The sequence below is a fragment of the Marmota monax genome, unplaced genomic scaffold (assembly GCF_021218885.2).
Source record: "Marmota monax isolate L192 unplaced genomic scaffold, Marmota_monax_Labrador192_F-V1.1 WCK01_AAM20220418_F8-fsc00238, whole genome shotgun sequence".
NCBI lineage: Eukaryota > Metazoa > Chordata > Mammalia > Rodentia > Sciuridae > Marmota > Marmota monax.
In genome coordinates, this window is record NW_026693175.1 from 2,306,099 (window position 1) to 2,322,291 (window position 16,193).

General features: G+C 43.0%; 1 protein-coding gene across 1 annotated transcript in view; it reads left to right on the plus strand.

Moving 5' to 3' along the window:
* Window positions 1-15,918, plus strand: part of LOC124100419 (zinc finger protein 479-like) — a 77,861-nt gene extending 61,943 nt beyond the window's left edge. Inside the window, exons 3-5 of the mRNA XM_058583032.1 lie at window positions 9,893-9,984; window positions 14,714-14,800; window positions 15,129-15,918. Of these exons, the coding sequence (XP_058439015.1) occupies window positions 9,893-9,984; window positions 14,714-14,800; window positions 15,129-15,203 (254 nt within the window). The 3' untranslated portion in view covers window positions 15,204-15,918. The remainder of the gene's footprint in view (window positions 1-9,892; window positions 9,985-14,713; window positions 14,801-15,128) is intronic.
* Window positions 15,919-16,193: the final 275 nt, after the last annotated feature.

Below are 16,193 nucleotides of genomic sequence, written 5' to 3' on the forward strand. Positions count from 1 at the left end.
CACAAATAATCAGGCAAAAGTTGATAAAATTTAATGGGTCAAGCCAGGATAAAAGAATCCTATGCCATGTGCTCACTGTGGAGTTGACTGGCTGGCCTGGGATGTAGGATATCTGGACCCCAATTCTGTAACATATGTTTCAGTGAAGTCCACAATGCACTCACAAGTTTCATACATCCTTTTTGGTGACATTTTATTTTAATTTTTGTTTGAACTCCCACTTAGAGATAATATAGATCATTTTATTTATCCTTTCATTTTTGATACATATTTGAATTGTTTCCAGTTTGTATGTAATGCTGCTGTGAACATTCTTTCACATGGTGAACACAGGGTCGGCATTTCCATTGGGTATATGCCTAAGAGTAGGACCTCTGATCAACAAATACAGTCTATTTCCATCTCAAGAGATGCCACCACAGAGTTTTTGAAAGTGGTTGTGACCATTTAAATGCATACCTGTGTGTAAGTGACTATTTTTACCATTCCTGTGACCCTAGAGAAGTTATCATGCTTTTGAGGCTTTCCCCCCACACACAATGGGGATCACATTGGCATCTACTTTCTGGAAGATCATAAAGGGTAAAACAGATTGCTCTACATCCTTATAACTCTTATCAGTTGTTTTAAGCTATGGCCTTTTTTTTTTCACAGTGTCATCTGTCTTTTAAATATGTCTGGCACTGAGGATTGAAACCAGATTCTTACACCAAACAAGTGCTTTACTACCTGAGCTAAATCCCCAGCCCTGCATTGCAATTTTAAATTGAGTTTAATGAGTAATGATGTGGAGCACATTTTCATATACACGGGGGTCATTTTGTATCTTTCATTGAAATGGCTGATCAGATAGATACTCATCCATTCCCTTCCCCTTTGTGGGTTGCCTGGGTTTTTCTTACAAATTATTACTTATTATTCACAGCAGGAGGAGTCTGGATGTGGCATGGGAATTGCCCTAAGGGCCAAGACCTTTGTGCATTGTGCATAAGTGTATGGTGCTGTAACAGAGATCTGGCTGTTCAAGCCTCATGTACATCTGCAAAAGCCATGTCAGAAGGCCAATAAAACTGCACATGCAAGCCTGGCCCACATTGGCACCTCATGCAATATTTATGGAGCTCCCAACCATGTCCTCATTCAGTACATACAGTTCACATAGAACTCCTCATTGCATTATCAGGAAACTGAGACCTAGACAAAGTAAGGAACTGGTCTAGACCACAGGGAGCAGAGTTCAGTAGGATTCTTCCCCCTCCCATATGTTTATTTTGGAATGATAACACCTATCATTCCACAAATCCCTTCCCTGTCTCTCTTCATATGAGCCATTTTCCACTCCTTACCCACTCATGAGCACACAATATACACCTCCATACATGCATATGCAACACAAGTACAATTTCCAAGGTTGGCACCACAAAGTTGGGGGCAGAAAAGTAGAAGATAATAAGGAAGTACATAGTGGAAAAATTCAAAGCTTGAAGGTATACCATCCATGGGGCAGTGATATCTTTTATGTTTATTCATATGCTCAGGGACAAGCAAATGGACAAGAGGATTAAAAGATTTTCAGGAATTAGGGAAGACAGGGTAAGATTTTATATTCTATCTACCTTAAACTAAGATGAGTTCAACTATGCTGTGTAAAAAAAGGACAAGAGGAGATATAGCTTCAGTGTCTTCCCATATAAGCTGGGTGCTTTAACTGGATGACTTCATGCTCAGTAAGTGTTGGCCTTGTTTCTCCACTGAGAGCACACTGCACTCTAATTTTATGGGGAAAATAAGACTTTGAGTTCCATAGAAGACCATCAGAGCAATGTGAGTCTCTAGTAAGAAAGACATTTATTACTGCACCTTCTCCCTTCTCCAGAATTATTTTTTAAAAAATTGATGTTGTTCTTAAGCCACCTAGCCTAGGGGACTGTGTTAAATCTGGGTCCTGAAAAGATGACAGTTATTTAAAGGGTCAGCCACTCCCACAGAACTACTTGGTTTTGACTGTAAGAGGAAATAGGAGGTAGGGACATAAAGCTTTCCTGAACTGGGCACAGTGGCACATGCCTGTAATCCCAACAGCTGGGGAGGCTGAGGTATGAGGATCAAAGTTCAAAGCTTCAAAGAATCAGCAGTTTATCGAGGCACTAAACACTTAGGAAGAGCCTGTCTCAAAATTTAAAAAAAAAAAAAAAGGCAGGGCCAGGGATCTAACTCAGTGGTAAAGTGCCTTTGGGTTCAATCCTTGGGAGCCAAGGAAAAATGTAGGGTAGGGCTGGGAATGTGTCTTGGTTGTAGAGAATCCCCGGTACCACAAAAGGGAAAATAAAAAAAAAAGAACTACATCTATTGCTTGATGTCTCTGAAATGGGAGAAAGATGTCCTGATGATAGAAATGGAAGCTGAAATGCTCCTCTCCCCTGATTGTAAGCCTAGGATCATAGCTACCAGTATAGTTTGCCTTGCCAGGAGAGTGCTACAGGGTCCCTGGTGTCATATGTGTCAATCTTTTTTTTTTTTTTTTTAAGCCAATGAATGGATTCTGGCTGGTTAAAAGCAGAAAACTATCTAACTATCAGAACTACTGAGAATGCTGGAGAGAAGATCCAAATTGGGGGGAAGAAGATAGGGATAAAGTCTAGTCATTAAAAATACTCTGTATGGGCTAGGGTTGTGGCTCAGAGGTAGAGTGCTAGCCCAGCATGTGTGAGGCACTGGGGTTGATCTTCAGCATCACATAAAAATAAAATAAAGATATTGTGTCCACCTATAACTAAAAAATAAATATTAAAAAAAAGAATCGAGTCACTAACTGCCTAGTGTTGGGACCCACTGTGTGTGCTGGGCCACACATCCATCTAATTCTAAACGTAGCAGGATAACAGGGCAAGGTTTATTGTCAGAAATGAACCACATGTGAGGTTCATTTGATTTCAAAAAGCATGTTGCTGATGCAGAGTGCAGTTAGTCCCAGAAGAGAAGGACCTGCACAAGATCTGCTGGAATTCAGGCCTCTTAGAGGTTGTCCTCTGGTGTCTCTCACCCATTGTTATTCTCATGTCAAAGTTTCAGGGTTTTCTATGGTTGATACCAAAATGTAAATTGCATGAGCTTAATTTCATTTACATTTTATGATCTTCCAAGAAGTATATGCCAATGTGATCCCCATTGTGTGTGTGTGTGTGTGTGTGGGGGGGTGTAAAGCCTGAAAAGCATGATCATTTCTCTAGGGTCAAAGGAATGGTAATAAAATGTAAATTCTGAAGCCAAATCTGTCTTCTTAAACTAAGGCCTTTGGCTGCATTGATAACTGTCCAAAGAATTGAAAGGCCATCTGTGTTTGCATACTTTTATACAGTTGAGAAGATGAAAAGTCAGTACCCCTAGGAGTGCTTGGGGAGGCCTAATTATTGGAAGAGGTTCACTGAAATAAATTTTGAAGAAGTGGCCTAACGTTTTTGGCATTAGAAATCTTTTAACCAGGCACACATTCTAGAAACTGTCCCTTATCCAATTCACTTGAAGGAAGATGCTCAAGAGAGAAATCTGTTTCTTGATGTATCCTAAAGCTCCAAGGTTGTAGCCACAAAAAATGTTCAGAGTGGGAGCATTTATAGATGTTGACAAAGCCAAACACAAGACCCTATGTCCATTCATCAGGAAGCACCCACAGGTAAAAGAGGGCAGGCCAGAAAAACCAATCCAGAAAAGCCCTTTCTGTGAGCACACGTGAAAAGTCTTTCACCTTCCCCTTAAATGTATGTGGAGGTGTGTAGAGGGGAATTGCAGAGGACCTTATTAGATAGATATTAGAATTCTGGCAGTCTTTCATATTAATACCACTGGGCATGCATGGCTAGCCAGGGTGGGTATTTAGGCATTGAGTCATAATTTTTCTACTGAACTATTTATCTAGGGACTTTACTCTGTAATTTGGTGTTACCCCTGGATGGAGGTGTATATTTATATTTATATATTCCAGATCTTGGTGTACAATGTTTCAAGGGAAGCATTCCCTGTGGTACCTGCCAGAGTGGTTAGTGTTACATGCTGTACTGGATGACAGGAGATCTCTTTGCAGAGTTCCATACAGATCATCAGGAAGCCATTTATTAACTCTGTTTCCTTGAGAAAAAATCAAGTACACCACATAACCAACAATTATATCTCTGGTCTGAGGTTTGATGACCCTTCTGGAGAAGTGTATTCACAGGCAGGTACTTGAGATGTCCAGGATAGAGCTAGTACAAATACCCAAGTATAGAGATGTCTCTCAGCTTTGTTCTAGCACTTTACCACTTGAATGACCTACATTTTCGTTCCCAAAGGTATCTGGACTGTATTTACTACCTCATGCAACCCAGTAGGTATAAAGCTTCAGATCACATACTTGTAGAAATAACAGAGAAAGCATTTGACATAATTTTCAATTTGTACTGGGCAATGGATATATTTTTTTTACTGTTACTAGTTTTTGCTTTAGTTTCCAGCCCCAGGTAGCCCATGTAGCAGTTGACTCCACTGTGCGTCTAGTCCTTCTACAAGACTTAAATAATAACAGCCTTACCAGGACAGTATTTACATGAAGAGGAGTGAGGATAACACAAAGGAGGTTAAACTTTACTACATATTTCTTTTGGAACTATACCCTACCACAAAACACATTGTTGTGGGGCAGTTTGCTGAGAAAACACACCAAGTCCCAGTTTTGACCAAATTGAAGAGTCTGTATTCTGACTGGCTGGGACTGCTTCTTACAGAACCAAGTTGTGTCTGCAGAAAATAGCCTAGAGCTTCAACATTTTAGGGTATTTAAGTGAAAAACCACAAAACCCCTCTCCAAGCTGATGCAAGCAAGCGGGGTACAGAAGCTGAATCGAGCAGTTAGCAAAAACAATGCAATGGGTACATTGGTATTTCCCATGGGACTTTTCCAGGTTGGCATAGCAGCAAGCAAGCAGAAGGGAAGTGGGTCACAATGACCCTGATTGAGTACAAGTTAGAGAATGGTTACTAACATCCAGACAATCAATCTCTGACAGGGTACATTGCCCAAGAAAAATGAGAACCAAAGAGAGAAAAATTTTACATTGTATAAGAATTGCCATTTTGTGTTGCCAAGTATGCTGTGCTAGGTAACCATCAATGGGCACAGAGACAGGTTTTTCCCATGGGAGAATCGTTCTTACATGATATGGAGTCTCAGGGTAACATAGAGTCTGTTTGGTCATTGCCCGTATAGCCTGCTGCATAACAATATCACTGTGGTTCCACCAGGTAAGAAGCTGTGTGTCCTCACTTGCCTTCAGAATATTCCAGTAAGAAATGTCATTTCTTGCAGCAGTTTAGCCTTTCAATGTTGGTGGAAGGTGATGTGATACAATTACACCTTCATTCCGCTATGCAGCAGGGACAGTGTTTGTGTGTCCTAGAGGGCTACATCTGTTTCATAGGGCTGTCATAAGACACTGCCACAATTATGGGCTTCAGGACAATAATTTATTTTATCCTAATTCCAGAGGCTATACATCAACATCCTTGTTGGAATGATTTCTTTTGAGGCCCACACTTTGACATGTAGATTGCCATCTTCTGTCTCTGTTTGCACACATTTTTCTATGCTTATCCATGTCCTTATTTTCACTTCTTATAAGTGGGCCAAGTGGCTTTATGGATTAGGCCCCACACCAAATAACTGGACTAACAATAATTATGTCTTTAAGCAACATATGTGCAAATAGAGTCACAGTCTGAGGTACTGGGTAGTTAGAACATCAACATGAGATTTGGGGAGGGGACACAATTTATCTGATAACAAACTGGTTTCCTAATGAGGATAGAATTTGAGGAAATGGAATACTGATTGAAAGAACATGCACATGTAACATTGCAGTAGCTACAGGCAGAGCATGATCACATTGAAGCTGTAGCTCTTAGACTGCCACCAGAAATCTCTGACTGTAGCCGCTTCTCTGAAGCCAGTATTTTCTGGGTATTGGCATAGTTTTTATTTTGGCTGTTCTGTCATCCTTGTGGCAAATAAAATAACAATGTTTCATTAATTTCCAATTTCCCAGCTGATCAGCTTGAGTCATCTTTCAGTTGACTCTCAGCCATTTAGGTTTGTTATTCCCTTAGTCAAATTCTGGGCCCTATGATGTGCTCTGTTGCACCTGTAGTTTCTAAGCATTTGCCCCTAGGAGGAACCTGGGTTGACAGCTGTGTTTCTAAAGACCTCCCTTAACAACAACAACAACAACAACAACAACAACAAAAAGACAAGAAATTGTGTCAAAAAGTCCTCCTGGAATGTTTTCTCTAGGTGCTCACTTCAAAATATGGAGGAGAGAGTGTTAAGGTCTGTAAACAAGTCTGGATGGCACCTGGCATTTTGCCAGAGGGAGTGGTTTGTGAAGTAACGCCAGCGAGCCATTAAGTGTGGAGATTCCTTATTGGTTGACTGCTGTATCTAGTTTATGTTAATTAAGATAAGCTGTGTGGAATGTATATATATGCCTCCTGTCCTACAATAAACGGCTCCCACTCCTGCTGTATCAATGTACTCAAGTTGTTCGTCACCCCCCAGCTATTTTGCCCAGCCAGCCGGGCTGCGGCAAGAGAGGTTTTCTCCCAACAGGAGCAGGTTTGAAGGAATTTCATACAGTCCTGTCTGGGCAGTTCTCAGTTGGGATGCATACTGCCCAGAAGCCATTTGATATGTAGAAGCCTATGTTTTCCCTGTATTGAGGATGTTCTTGGAGGACTTAGTCGGATGAAGATCCTCATGGAGACTATTAAACACATATGTGCTATGGCTCCATCACGGACAAAACCCTGGAAGACACCTTGTAAATAATAATTGTTTCACCACTATCTGCCACTCACACCAGTTTTCTTTTGCAAGTTTACTATAACCTTTTCTTAATAGGGACTAATGCCATCCACATGCCCAAATACAACATGTTGAATTTTCCTTGTCTGAACTCCAAATACTAATATCAGATAATTCATAGCACTGCCAATAATCACAGGTCCCCTTGCCCTCCTCTTATTCTATGCCTATAATAAAGAAGATCTTTGCTGCATTTCTCTACAGCTCATGTCCATCTATGTTTTGAAATCATAGGACTTGGTGGTCCTTTACATCCCGCTAGAGTAGCCTATTGAATAATTCATAAACCCTGATTTAATCTACCACAATTTCAAAATCAACCTATATTTTTATTTGTAAAGGGGAATTGATATTAATTCTAGCTGGTGTTTGCCCTTTATGTAAGCTGAACCAAGATTCCCTGGATCCTGGAATTGGAGTCTCATAATGACTCAGATATATGAGAAAGTTCTCTTTGTGTTTTGATATGTAATACATAGTACTGTATTTTATATACATATAATCACAAATGCTGCTTTTTTTAAAAAAAAAAAAAAAAGGTTGTCATATTCCAAGTCTGATGAGAATTAGAAATGTTGCATGAGTTCTTTTTTCTGGTGGAGGAGTTTTGGATTTGGAATAAGGTACAGCTCATGCTGAGTCCCAGTCCAGCTAATTAGCTGTGGGGCTTTGACCACAGGATGAAACAGACATCATAGCCTGGCCATTAGGTCTAAGGCCAAATTGTCAAATAAGAAGTATTCATTTCATGTTTGAAACAATAGAGTCAAGCCTGTGGACAGATCTGAAGACATGTGTCCCCCACTTCCTGGGACCCCATTTTCCTTTGTTTTCTGTCTGATAGCTGCAATAGGAATGGAGCTGTGACAACCTTCCAGTGGGAAAGAGTGACCTGCTTTGGACACTTCCCTGTCCTCACTCAGGCACTGTCTCACTGGGATATTGGGTCTGAGGAGAAATATTATTAAGGAACTGTGTCCATCACTTATGGCATAAAAAATAGGGGACCTGGACTGGGGTTGTAGCTCAGTAGTAGCTTACTCGCCTAGCACACGTGAGGCACTGGACTCGATCCTCAGCACCACATTAAAAAAAAAAAAGATGAAATAAAGATTGTGTTTCCACCTACAACTAAAAAATAAATTAAAAAAAAAAAAACAAGGGACGAGGCTCTTTGTTTCAGAGGACAGGGGACCTATAATAGTCAAATCTGAATGTGTTTGCTGCAATATAGCATTACAATCAGGAAAATTTAATGAAATTGAACAGTAATTGTCATTATATTATTTCCACTTGTGAATACTATGCAGACATATAATTCGTAAGTTGAAATCACCTTGTATTCGAACTTCATCGCACATGTTCCCTGCGGGGTTAAATCAGTCTTCTAAGAGGAAACTTTGCCTTCAATTAGTTGTAGCCTGAGGCTCTCTTGTCCAATATGAGATATCCTGGAAGGGTTAAACCCAATGAGTTTTGGGATATAGTTCCAAAAATACATAAGCTTCATTAGTAATTTTATACATGTGACATTGATGTAGGACAGTTGAGGTCAGACTCCCAAGGAATTTGTAGGAAGCAGATTTATTTAAGCTTTAGTTGTCCAGAGGAGCTAAGGATGAAAAATCTCTTGATCTAGGGAAATAAAGTGAAATTTATCCTCCCATGGGTGTTTACATAACAGTTACTCTCTTTCTGATATTTTTAGCACAGGGGTTTTACAGGTTTTTCCCAAGAAAAACAATAACTTTTGTACAGCAAGCTCTCTTGAAACAGAGTCTGTTACAACATTTGTCTGTAAACCTGGCATTTACAAGAAAGAGGAGACTTCAAACCACAGTGAGATCTCTGCAGAAAAAAAAAAAAAAATCCTGCCCACATTCTTTTGGGGCTACATGAACATAATGAAAATAATCTGGATAATATTCTGGATATATTCGTTTATGACATTACAATCAATTACCCTCTCTTTTAAATTTTTAAAGTGAATATTAGAAAATTTTAAGTTACCCTTGTGCTTCACATATGGTTTTCATTGGACATTGCTGCCTTAAGGGATTGCTTTCCAGGCCAATCTGCAGACTCACACGACAAGAGAGCAGGAAAGTTAAATGAAATTGCACAGTAATTGTCATTTTATTATTTCCACTCGTGAATACTATGCAGACATATAATTCATAAGTTGAAGTCACCTTGTATGCGAGGTTCATCGCACATGTTCCCTGGCGGTGCTAGATCACTCTTCTAAGAGGAAATTTTGCCTTGATTAGTTGTAGCCTGAGGCCCTCTTGTCCAATTCGCAGTCCTCAAGAGTGTGATCTCAAGCCAAAGTAATTCCATTTTGTTTAATAACTCCATTTTGTAGAACAGCCGTGCCACATAGGGGCAAGTTGTTTTTCCTTTTCTTGTAGAGACCCTCAAGAACATGGAACTAAGGGGGCTTTGTTTCCGTAACTGGGGTGACTGGGCTAATTGTGATTGGCTAACCTTCCCACCACCTGACTGCAATCTACCACTTCTGTAACTTGGCTTGCTTGCTTTGGCCAAACCCCCCAACGTCCCTCTCGTGGTTTTTAAGCTTAAAAGGAGCGTCCTTGAAATTGTCCTTGCAATTGTTCGGGGATCCGGAGCAGACTATGTTCCTGGTCAGTGAGTGGCAGGTGTGCTTCAAGGCTTGATTCGATAATACGTGAGTTGTCTGGAAGACAATTTAAGAAGTCCTGGACGTTGCTTTAACTTCAAGAAAAAAAAAAAAATAAAAGTTGTCACCAGGAACCTGTCATTCTGGCCTCACTGATTCCTGGGTTGGATGTCGTCTACTGTCACTCAGAAAGAAGGCTCTCTGGGCTCAGCCTGCGGGGCGGGTCTGCAGCCCGGTGCAGCGGAGAGCACTTGGGGAGAACCGTCCAATCCCGACTCAGCCAGCGAGGACAAGGGCGGCTTCCGTGATCTGGCCGGGCCCTTTCCTTCTGAACCGCCCTTCTCGCTATCTGGCTCTAGGCTTCTGTCTCCAGTCCTGGGGTCTCGCTGGCTTTGTCCTGCAGGTGCTGGAGATCCCTGGTGGCCGCCTGACTCCCGAGCGCAAGGAAATGGTGAGTGTGGCGGGGCCTCTTGAGCCCGGGGAGGGAGGTCGTTGGAACCGCGGGACTGGCTACGGTGGGGCCAGGAGCTGCTGGGGACTCCGGGGTCCGCGGCCTGAGCCCTCCTCCTGGCAGTGTCCCCTCAGGCCCCTGGCCAGCCAGGTGGGGAGCGTGTTGGCAGCAGAGCTCCTGCCCAGCCTGCTGCACCCGCTCAGCTAGCCCTAGAGAGTCAGCAGCCCGGTCTTCCCAGGTGGGTGGTGATTGACAGGCGGGATGGCGGTTGGAGAAGTCTCTCCACGTGGGATTTTCCTGCAGGAGAGGAGCAGTGGCTCTGGGCTTCCCTGCCGCCGTCTTCCTAAGCTAGCTGGCTTTCTTGCTTTTTCTCCCTCCTTCCCAACCTTCCTTCCGCAGGGTGCTTTACCAGGAGCTCCATCCCTGGTTCTGATGTAGGGCGGAGGGGGCGGCACCTGAGGAATTCGCGGGCAGCAGGTTTACTTAAAGTTGCAGCCGTCCAGATGGAGCAACGCGGGGACCCTGGTAGGGAACTTCTCTGAGATTTATAGTCAGTGCGTGGTTACAGGGCAGCTACTTTTTTTTCCCCATAATTTTAGGATATAGAGAGGTTTCACAGGTTATTATTTTACCAAGGAAAACAAAAATAATAACATGTACAGCAAGCTCTCTTGAGACAGAGTTTGTTACATTTGTCTCCAAACTGGCCTTTTATAAGAAAGAGAAAGTTCAAACCACAGTGAGCGCTCTGGGGGAAAAAAAATCCTGCTGACATTCTTTGTAATGATCTTGCTGACAAGAAGAGAAGCTTACTGTTGATAGTGGTTCTTTGGGGGCGACATCAGAATTTTTTATTTTGAGAAAAGTTGCTGAGACTGGCCTAGATATGTTTGGATTTACAAAGACTGTTCTATTGAATTTAAGAATATAATTTTCAGCCAGGCACATGGTGCACACCTATACTCCCAGCGGCTCAGGAGGATAAGGCAGGAGGATCAGGAGTTAAAAGCCACCCTCAGAAACTTAATGAGGCCCTAAGCAACTCTGTGAGACCCTGTTTCTAAATAAAAGAGGCTGGGGATGTGGCTCTGTAGTTAAGTGCCCTGGGTTTAAACCCCAGTACAACAAGAAAAAAAGAATACAATTATATGGATTCTTCTATGGATTTTTAAATGTTGTAATTCCTTGATCATTATGATAGTATTATTGTTTCATAATATACACTATCTCATAATGATAGCTACTCCTTTTGCTTTAATAATTTAAAAGTTTCTTGGCTAAATGAACATATATTTAACTTATGGATAAATTTTAGAAACTTATTCTTTGGTTCCTTATTCCATTACAAATAAAGCATGCTGAATATTTTTATTAGTGCATTATATTCATACATAATGTTGGGGTTCATTTGACATAATCATAGAAGCATGGGTATAATTTGCTCCATTTTAGTGGTACTTCCCCTTTCCCTCTCCTCCTAGCTCCTCATTCCCCATCCTCTCCTGGTCTTCCTTCTGTTTATTTATAGTTTTAAACTACTGGTTTATAGACAAACATAATGGTGAAATTTACTGTGATATATTCATATATGTTCAGAGCAGTTTTGATGGGATAATATAGATAAGTGTGGAGAAAATGGTCATTGTTGTAATGATGACTTTTGTCACTGGTACATGGTGTGTGTAATTGAGTCTTTTATGGACTTTGGTATATTTTAGTTTCTCATAAATCCTACACATTTCTCTTAACAAACATGTTCCCATGTGAGATACAACATTTATGTGAATCTGTATGAAACTCACGTGGTGTTGGGCTTGGTCGCCCTGAGTCTGCTACAACAGTCTGTAATCCCAGTGGCTCAGGAGGCTGAGGCAGGAGCATCCTGAGATCCATCAACCTCAGCAACTTAGCAAGGCCCTAAGCAACTCAGTGAGACCCTGTGTCTAAAAAAAAAAAAAAAAAAAAGATGGGAATGTGGCTCAGAAGTTAAGTGGCCATGAGTTCAATCCCTGGTACCAAAAACAAACAAACAAACCAAAAACCCAAAACAAAACAAACAAAAAGTCTCATGGTGTAAATTTGTGTGTGTCAAAATGACTTTCCCCCATGTAGACTTTGTCACTGGGTTCTCATCCCTCTCGCTGATATTTTCCTGGTCCTGTGTTTCAGAACTGCTTGATGTGGGATCCCACAGTTGGCCTAAATTCTCCTGGAGTGTCTCATGAACATCAGTACCTGGGTCTTATCCTGTTAGAGAGCTGATGAATTTAGGGGTGTAGTCTCTCAGGAGTAGCTGAGTGTCCTGCAGGTGAGAGGAATCTCCTGGTGTACCCTTTATCTAAAAAGCACTTATTTCCTTATCTTGGCTACTGTGTATACTGCCAAGTGAAGATAAGTATGAAGTCATTTATTAACAGAGGGATTCCAGTTCCTTTGGCTGTATACCCAGAATTATTTTCACTGCATCATATAGTAGTTCTATATTTAGTTTTGAAACAACTTTCATGCTATTTATAAAAAATATTCTGTACCAAATTTATATGTTACCAACCATGTAAAAGAGGTTCTTTCTTCCATTTCCATAAGATCAGAGCCCTCATTACCTTTTCAGATTTGCTTAGGCTGCACAAGATCTTAAATTTGACTGGTGCACTAAATTCCTGTTGCAAGCTTGCTAGAATTCAAGCTGCCCAGTAGCCACTGGGAAAAGGAGCCGTGAACCTCTTCTAGAAATAAAGGGAATAAGCAGAGATTGTAGGTGGGCATGGAGGTGCATGCCTGTAATCCCATCATCTGGAGAGGCAAAAGCAGGAGGATTGCAAGTTCAAAGCCAGACTCAGCCACTTAGCAAGCACTTAGCAAGGCGCTAAGCTGCTAAACATGACTCTGTACCCCCCTCCCCCCGCAAAAAAAAAAAAAAAAAAAAAAAGAGTAATAAAAGGGCCGGGGATGTGATGCAGTTGTAATATGCCCAAGGGTTCAATCCCTGGTACAAAATAACAACCGTAACACACAAGCAAAACTGGGATCTGTGGTTTTTAACTACTTTTCTTCACTTCTTGTGGGGACTGTAGCACACAGAAGTGCTTGCACACCAATGTGAAGCTCCTCCTCTGTGATCTGGGGAGATACACATATGCACAATTGCCATTTCTCCTAGGGTTTGGGGATGCAGTCTGTTGAGTGGAATGAGTTACAGTTGGGACATTTAAATTTAAATTTTGCATACTCAAATTCCTTATTCTGTATGTTGGGCATCTTCATTATAATGTGTCTAGGTGTGGATCTCTTATAATTTTGCACATTCGGCGTCCTGTAGGCTTCTAGGATTTGGGATTCTGTCTCATTCTTCAAGTCTGGGAAGTTTTCTCGTATTATTTCATTGAATAAATTGCTCATTCCTTTGGTATGGAGTTCTATACCTTCCTGTATCCCAATGACTCTTAAGTTTGGTCTCTTAATGTTATCCCATATTTCTTGGATGTTCTGCTTATGGTTTCTTAACAGTCTTGCTGAGCTGTCTATGTTCTTTTCAAGTTGAAATACTTTGTCTTCATTGTCTGATGTTCTATCTTCTAAGTGTTCTACTCTGCTGGTAGTATTCTCCATTGAGTTTTTAAGTTGGTTTATTGCTTCCTGCATTTCTAGGATTTCTGTTTGTTTGTTTTTTATAACCTCTATCTCCCTGTATAGTTGATCCTTTGCTTCCTGGATTTGTTTGTGTAATTCCTTGTCGAAGTGATCTTTCATTGTCTGATTTTGCTGTCTAATGTCTTCCTTGATACTCCAGATCATCTGAAGCATATATATCCTGAATTCTTTATCTGACATTCCATCTGCTGCATCTGTTACCTCTTCTAAAGTTGAGTTGACCTGCATTGCTTGTAGTCCTTTCTTTCCTTGTCTTTTCATACTGCTTGCGTTTCTTTCTTCTTGGTGAAACTGTTGTGTTTTTGAAATTTTTTCCCCCCCTATATATTTATATTGCTCTTGTATAGTTGAAAAGTCTCCCTTGCAGGTTTGGGCGGGGGCTCTGCTCTGCCCCTCCTCCAATTGGTGTGAGGTGTCTACCACGCCCGCGGACCCCTGGGCCTGATCCGCCGTTCTGTTGCAGGTCTGCCTACCTTGCAGGTGGGGGCGAAGACTCTGCCCTGCCCCTCCTACCACGCCCGGGACGCTAGGCCTGATCTGCAGGTTGGTCGCCGGTCTGCCCACCTTGCGGACACGGGTGTCAGTTCCGCTCCGCCCCCACTCCAATTGGGGTCACTTGACCACCACACAGGCGGGCCGCTGGGCCTGATCTGGGCGTGGGCGAAGACTCTGCTCTGCCCCTACTCCAGTTGGGGTGAAGTGTGTACCACGCTGGCAGGCCGCTGGGCCTGATCCGCCGGTCTGTCGCAGGTCTGCTTACCTTGCCGGCGCGGGCGGCGGCTCTGCCCTGCCCCTCCTACCACGCCTGCAGACCGCTGGGCCTGATCTGCAGGTTGGTTGCAGGTCTGCCTACCTTGCGGGCGCGGGTGGCGGCCCCGCTCCTCCCCTCTGGCTCGACGACAAAGCGAGAGAGACTCGGGTATCTGTGACTCACCCTCCCTACCAGGGGACCAACTGTTTCCGTTGCCGCTGGCACCGATGAAGTTCTCTCCTCGGCCGCTCTCCGATGACATCAGATCTCTGCCATGCTGGCATCCCCTGTTCTATGGCTGAATCCCATTTTCTCCTCTTCCAATAGGCGGAGCTGTACCCTCTGAGCCGAGCTTCTGCCCTCTATGTGCTGAAGAAATCCCTGTACGGTGGCTCCTGGGAGTCTCTCAATCCTGTTAGTCCAGAGCCCTTTCACTTATCCGGCCCCTCCCCCTGTTCCTCCTCCCAGCCAGCCAGCCAGGTCCTGTTCACCAGAGGCGGTTCCCCAAGGATCTGATTACACTTGCAGCCCCACCGCGTGTCCTATATCCCGAACGATGAACACCCTCTCTGTCATTCATCTAAGCCCCAGTGCTGTGGTGGGGTGATCTGGGAACCAACAGTTTAATTTTTCCGGACCCCTTTGGTGGGCATGCCCCCAGACACTGGCGGCTAAGATCTTGGGTGTCGCCGCTGGTGTTAAGGGGAGGTGGGGATCTGGAATCCCCTCTGCTTCCCTACAGACACGCCCCCGGAGAGATTCCCGAGGTTTCCTGGCTGCTTGTATCTGGAGGGGGTGGGAGTCACACACCTGCTAACGTGGATTCCGCTGGGAAGGAATTCTGTCGGCGGAACTCTGGTGATGTTACCACTCTGCTATGGTGGGCCCCAGGCTCCTTGCCGGAGTGTCCGAAGGGAGGGGTGGGACTGGTCTGTCTCTGGTTGGTTTCAGCTCCCAGTTCACTATTTCATGAAGGCTTGGCGAGAGACCTCTTCCTAGAGTCCCTGCACTGCTCCTGCTGTGCTGCGCCCCGGAGGCTATCCGCGGAGGCTATCCGCCCTGACGCGGGGGCCGCGTGCAGGCAGCCGACAGTCGCCTAGTCGCGCGGGCAGTGGCTGGCGGGTCTGGACCTCTGCGCTGCGTGGCGGAGATTCACTCATCTAGCGCAGACTGTCACCTCCAAAAATCCTACCGATTCCAGGCCGGTCTCTCTTTAGTGGAATTTTGCTAGGAGTTTCTCAGCAGGTCGAATCTAAGCGTATCCATGCGTCTCTCTGACCCCGTTGTTGAGGAGGTACTGAAAGCGCTGCCTCCCCTCTCGCCGCCATGTTGGATCCCCCTCCAGAGTTCTTTCAATTTCATTTGTTTTTTAAAGCAGCAACATTTGATATTAGTAATACTCTGTGTTATGTTTATTTTCAAATTTTGCTCTTTTGCTTAGGATTTTCTTTACTGTTATTTTCACAAAATTTGCTTTTTCCAAATTACTGAGCCTGATTACTTGCTAATAAATTCTTTGTCCTTTTATAGTTTACTGGTTAAAGACTGTATGTTTCCTTTTTAACATCTGTTTTAGATGTATCCTACTTTATTACAGCCTTATGGAGGTTTGATGGACATCTGTTAACCTATATATATCAAAGGTTTATGCTTTTATGTTTGGACATATGTACACACCCATGAAACCGGGACTGCAGTCAACAAACTTATCATATCCATTACTACAAAATGTCCTCTATGCTCATTTACATCCCCCCCCCCCAAATTTTATGTAATAAATTTGATCTTATTGAGCAAGAACAGGGCA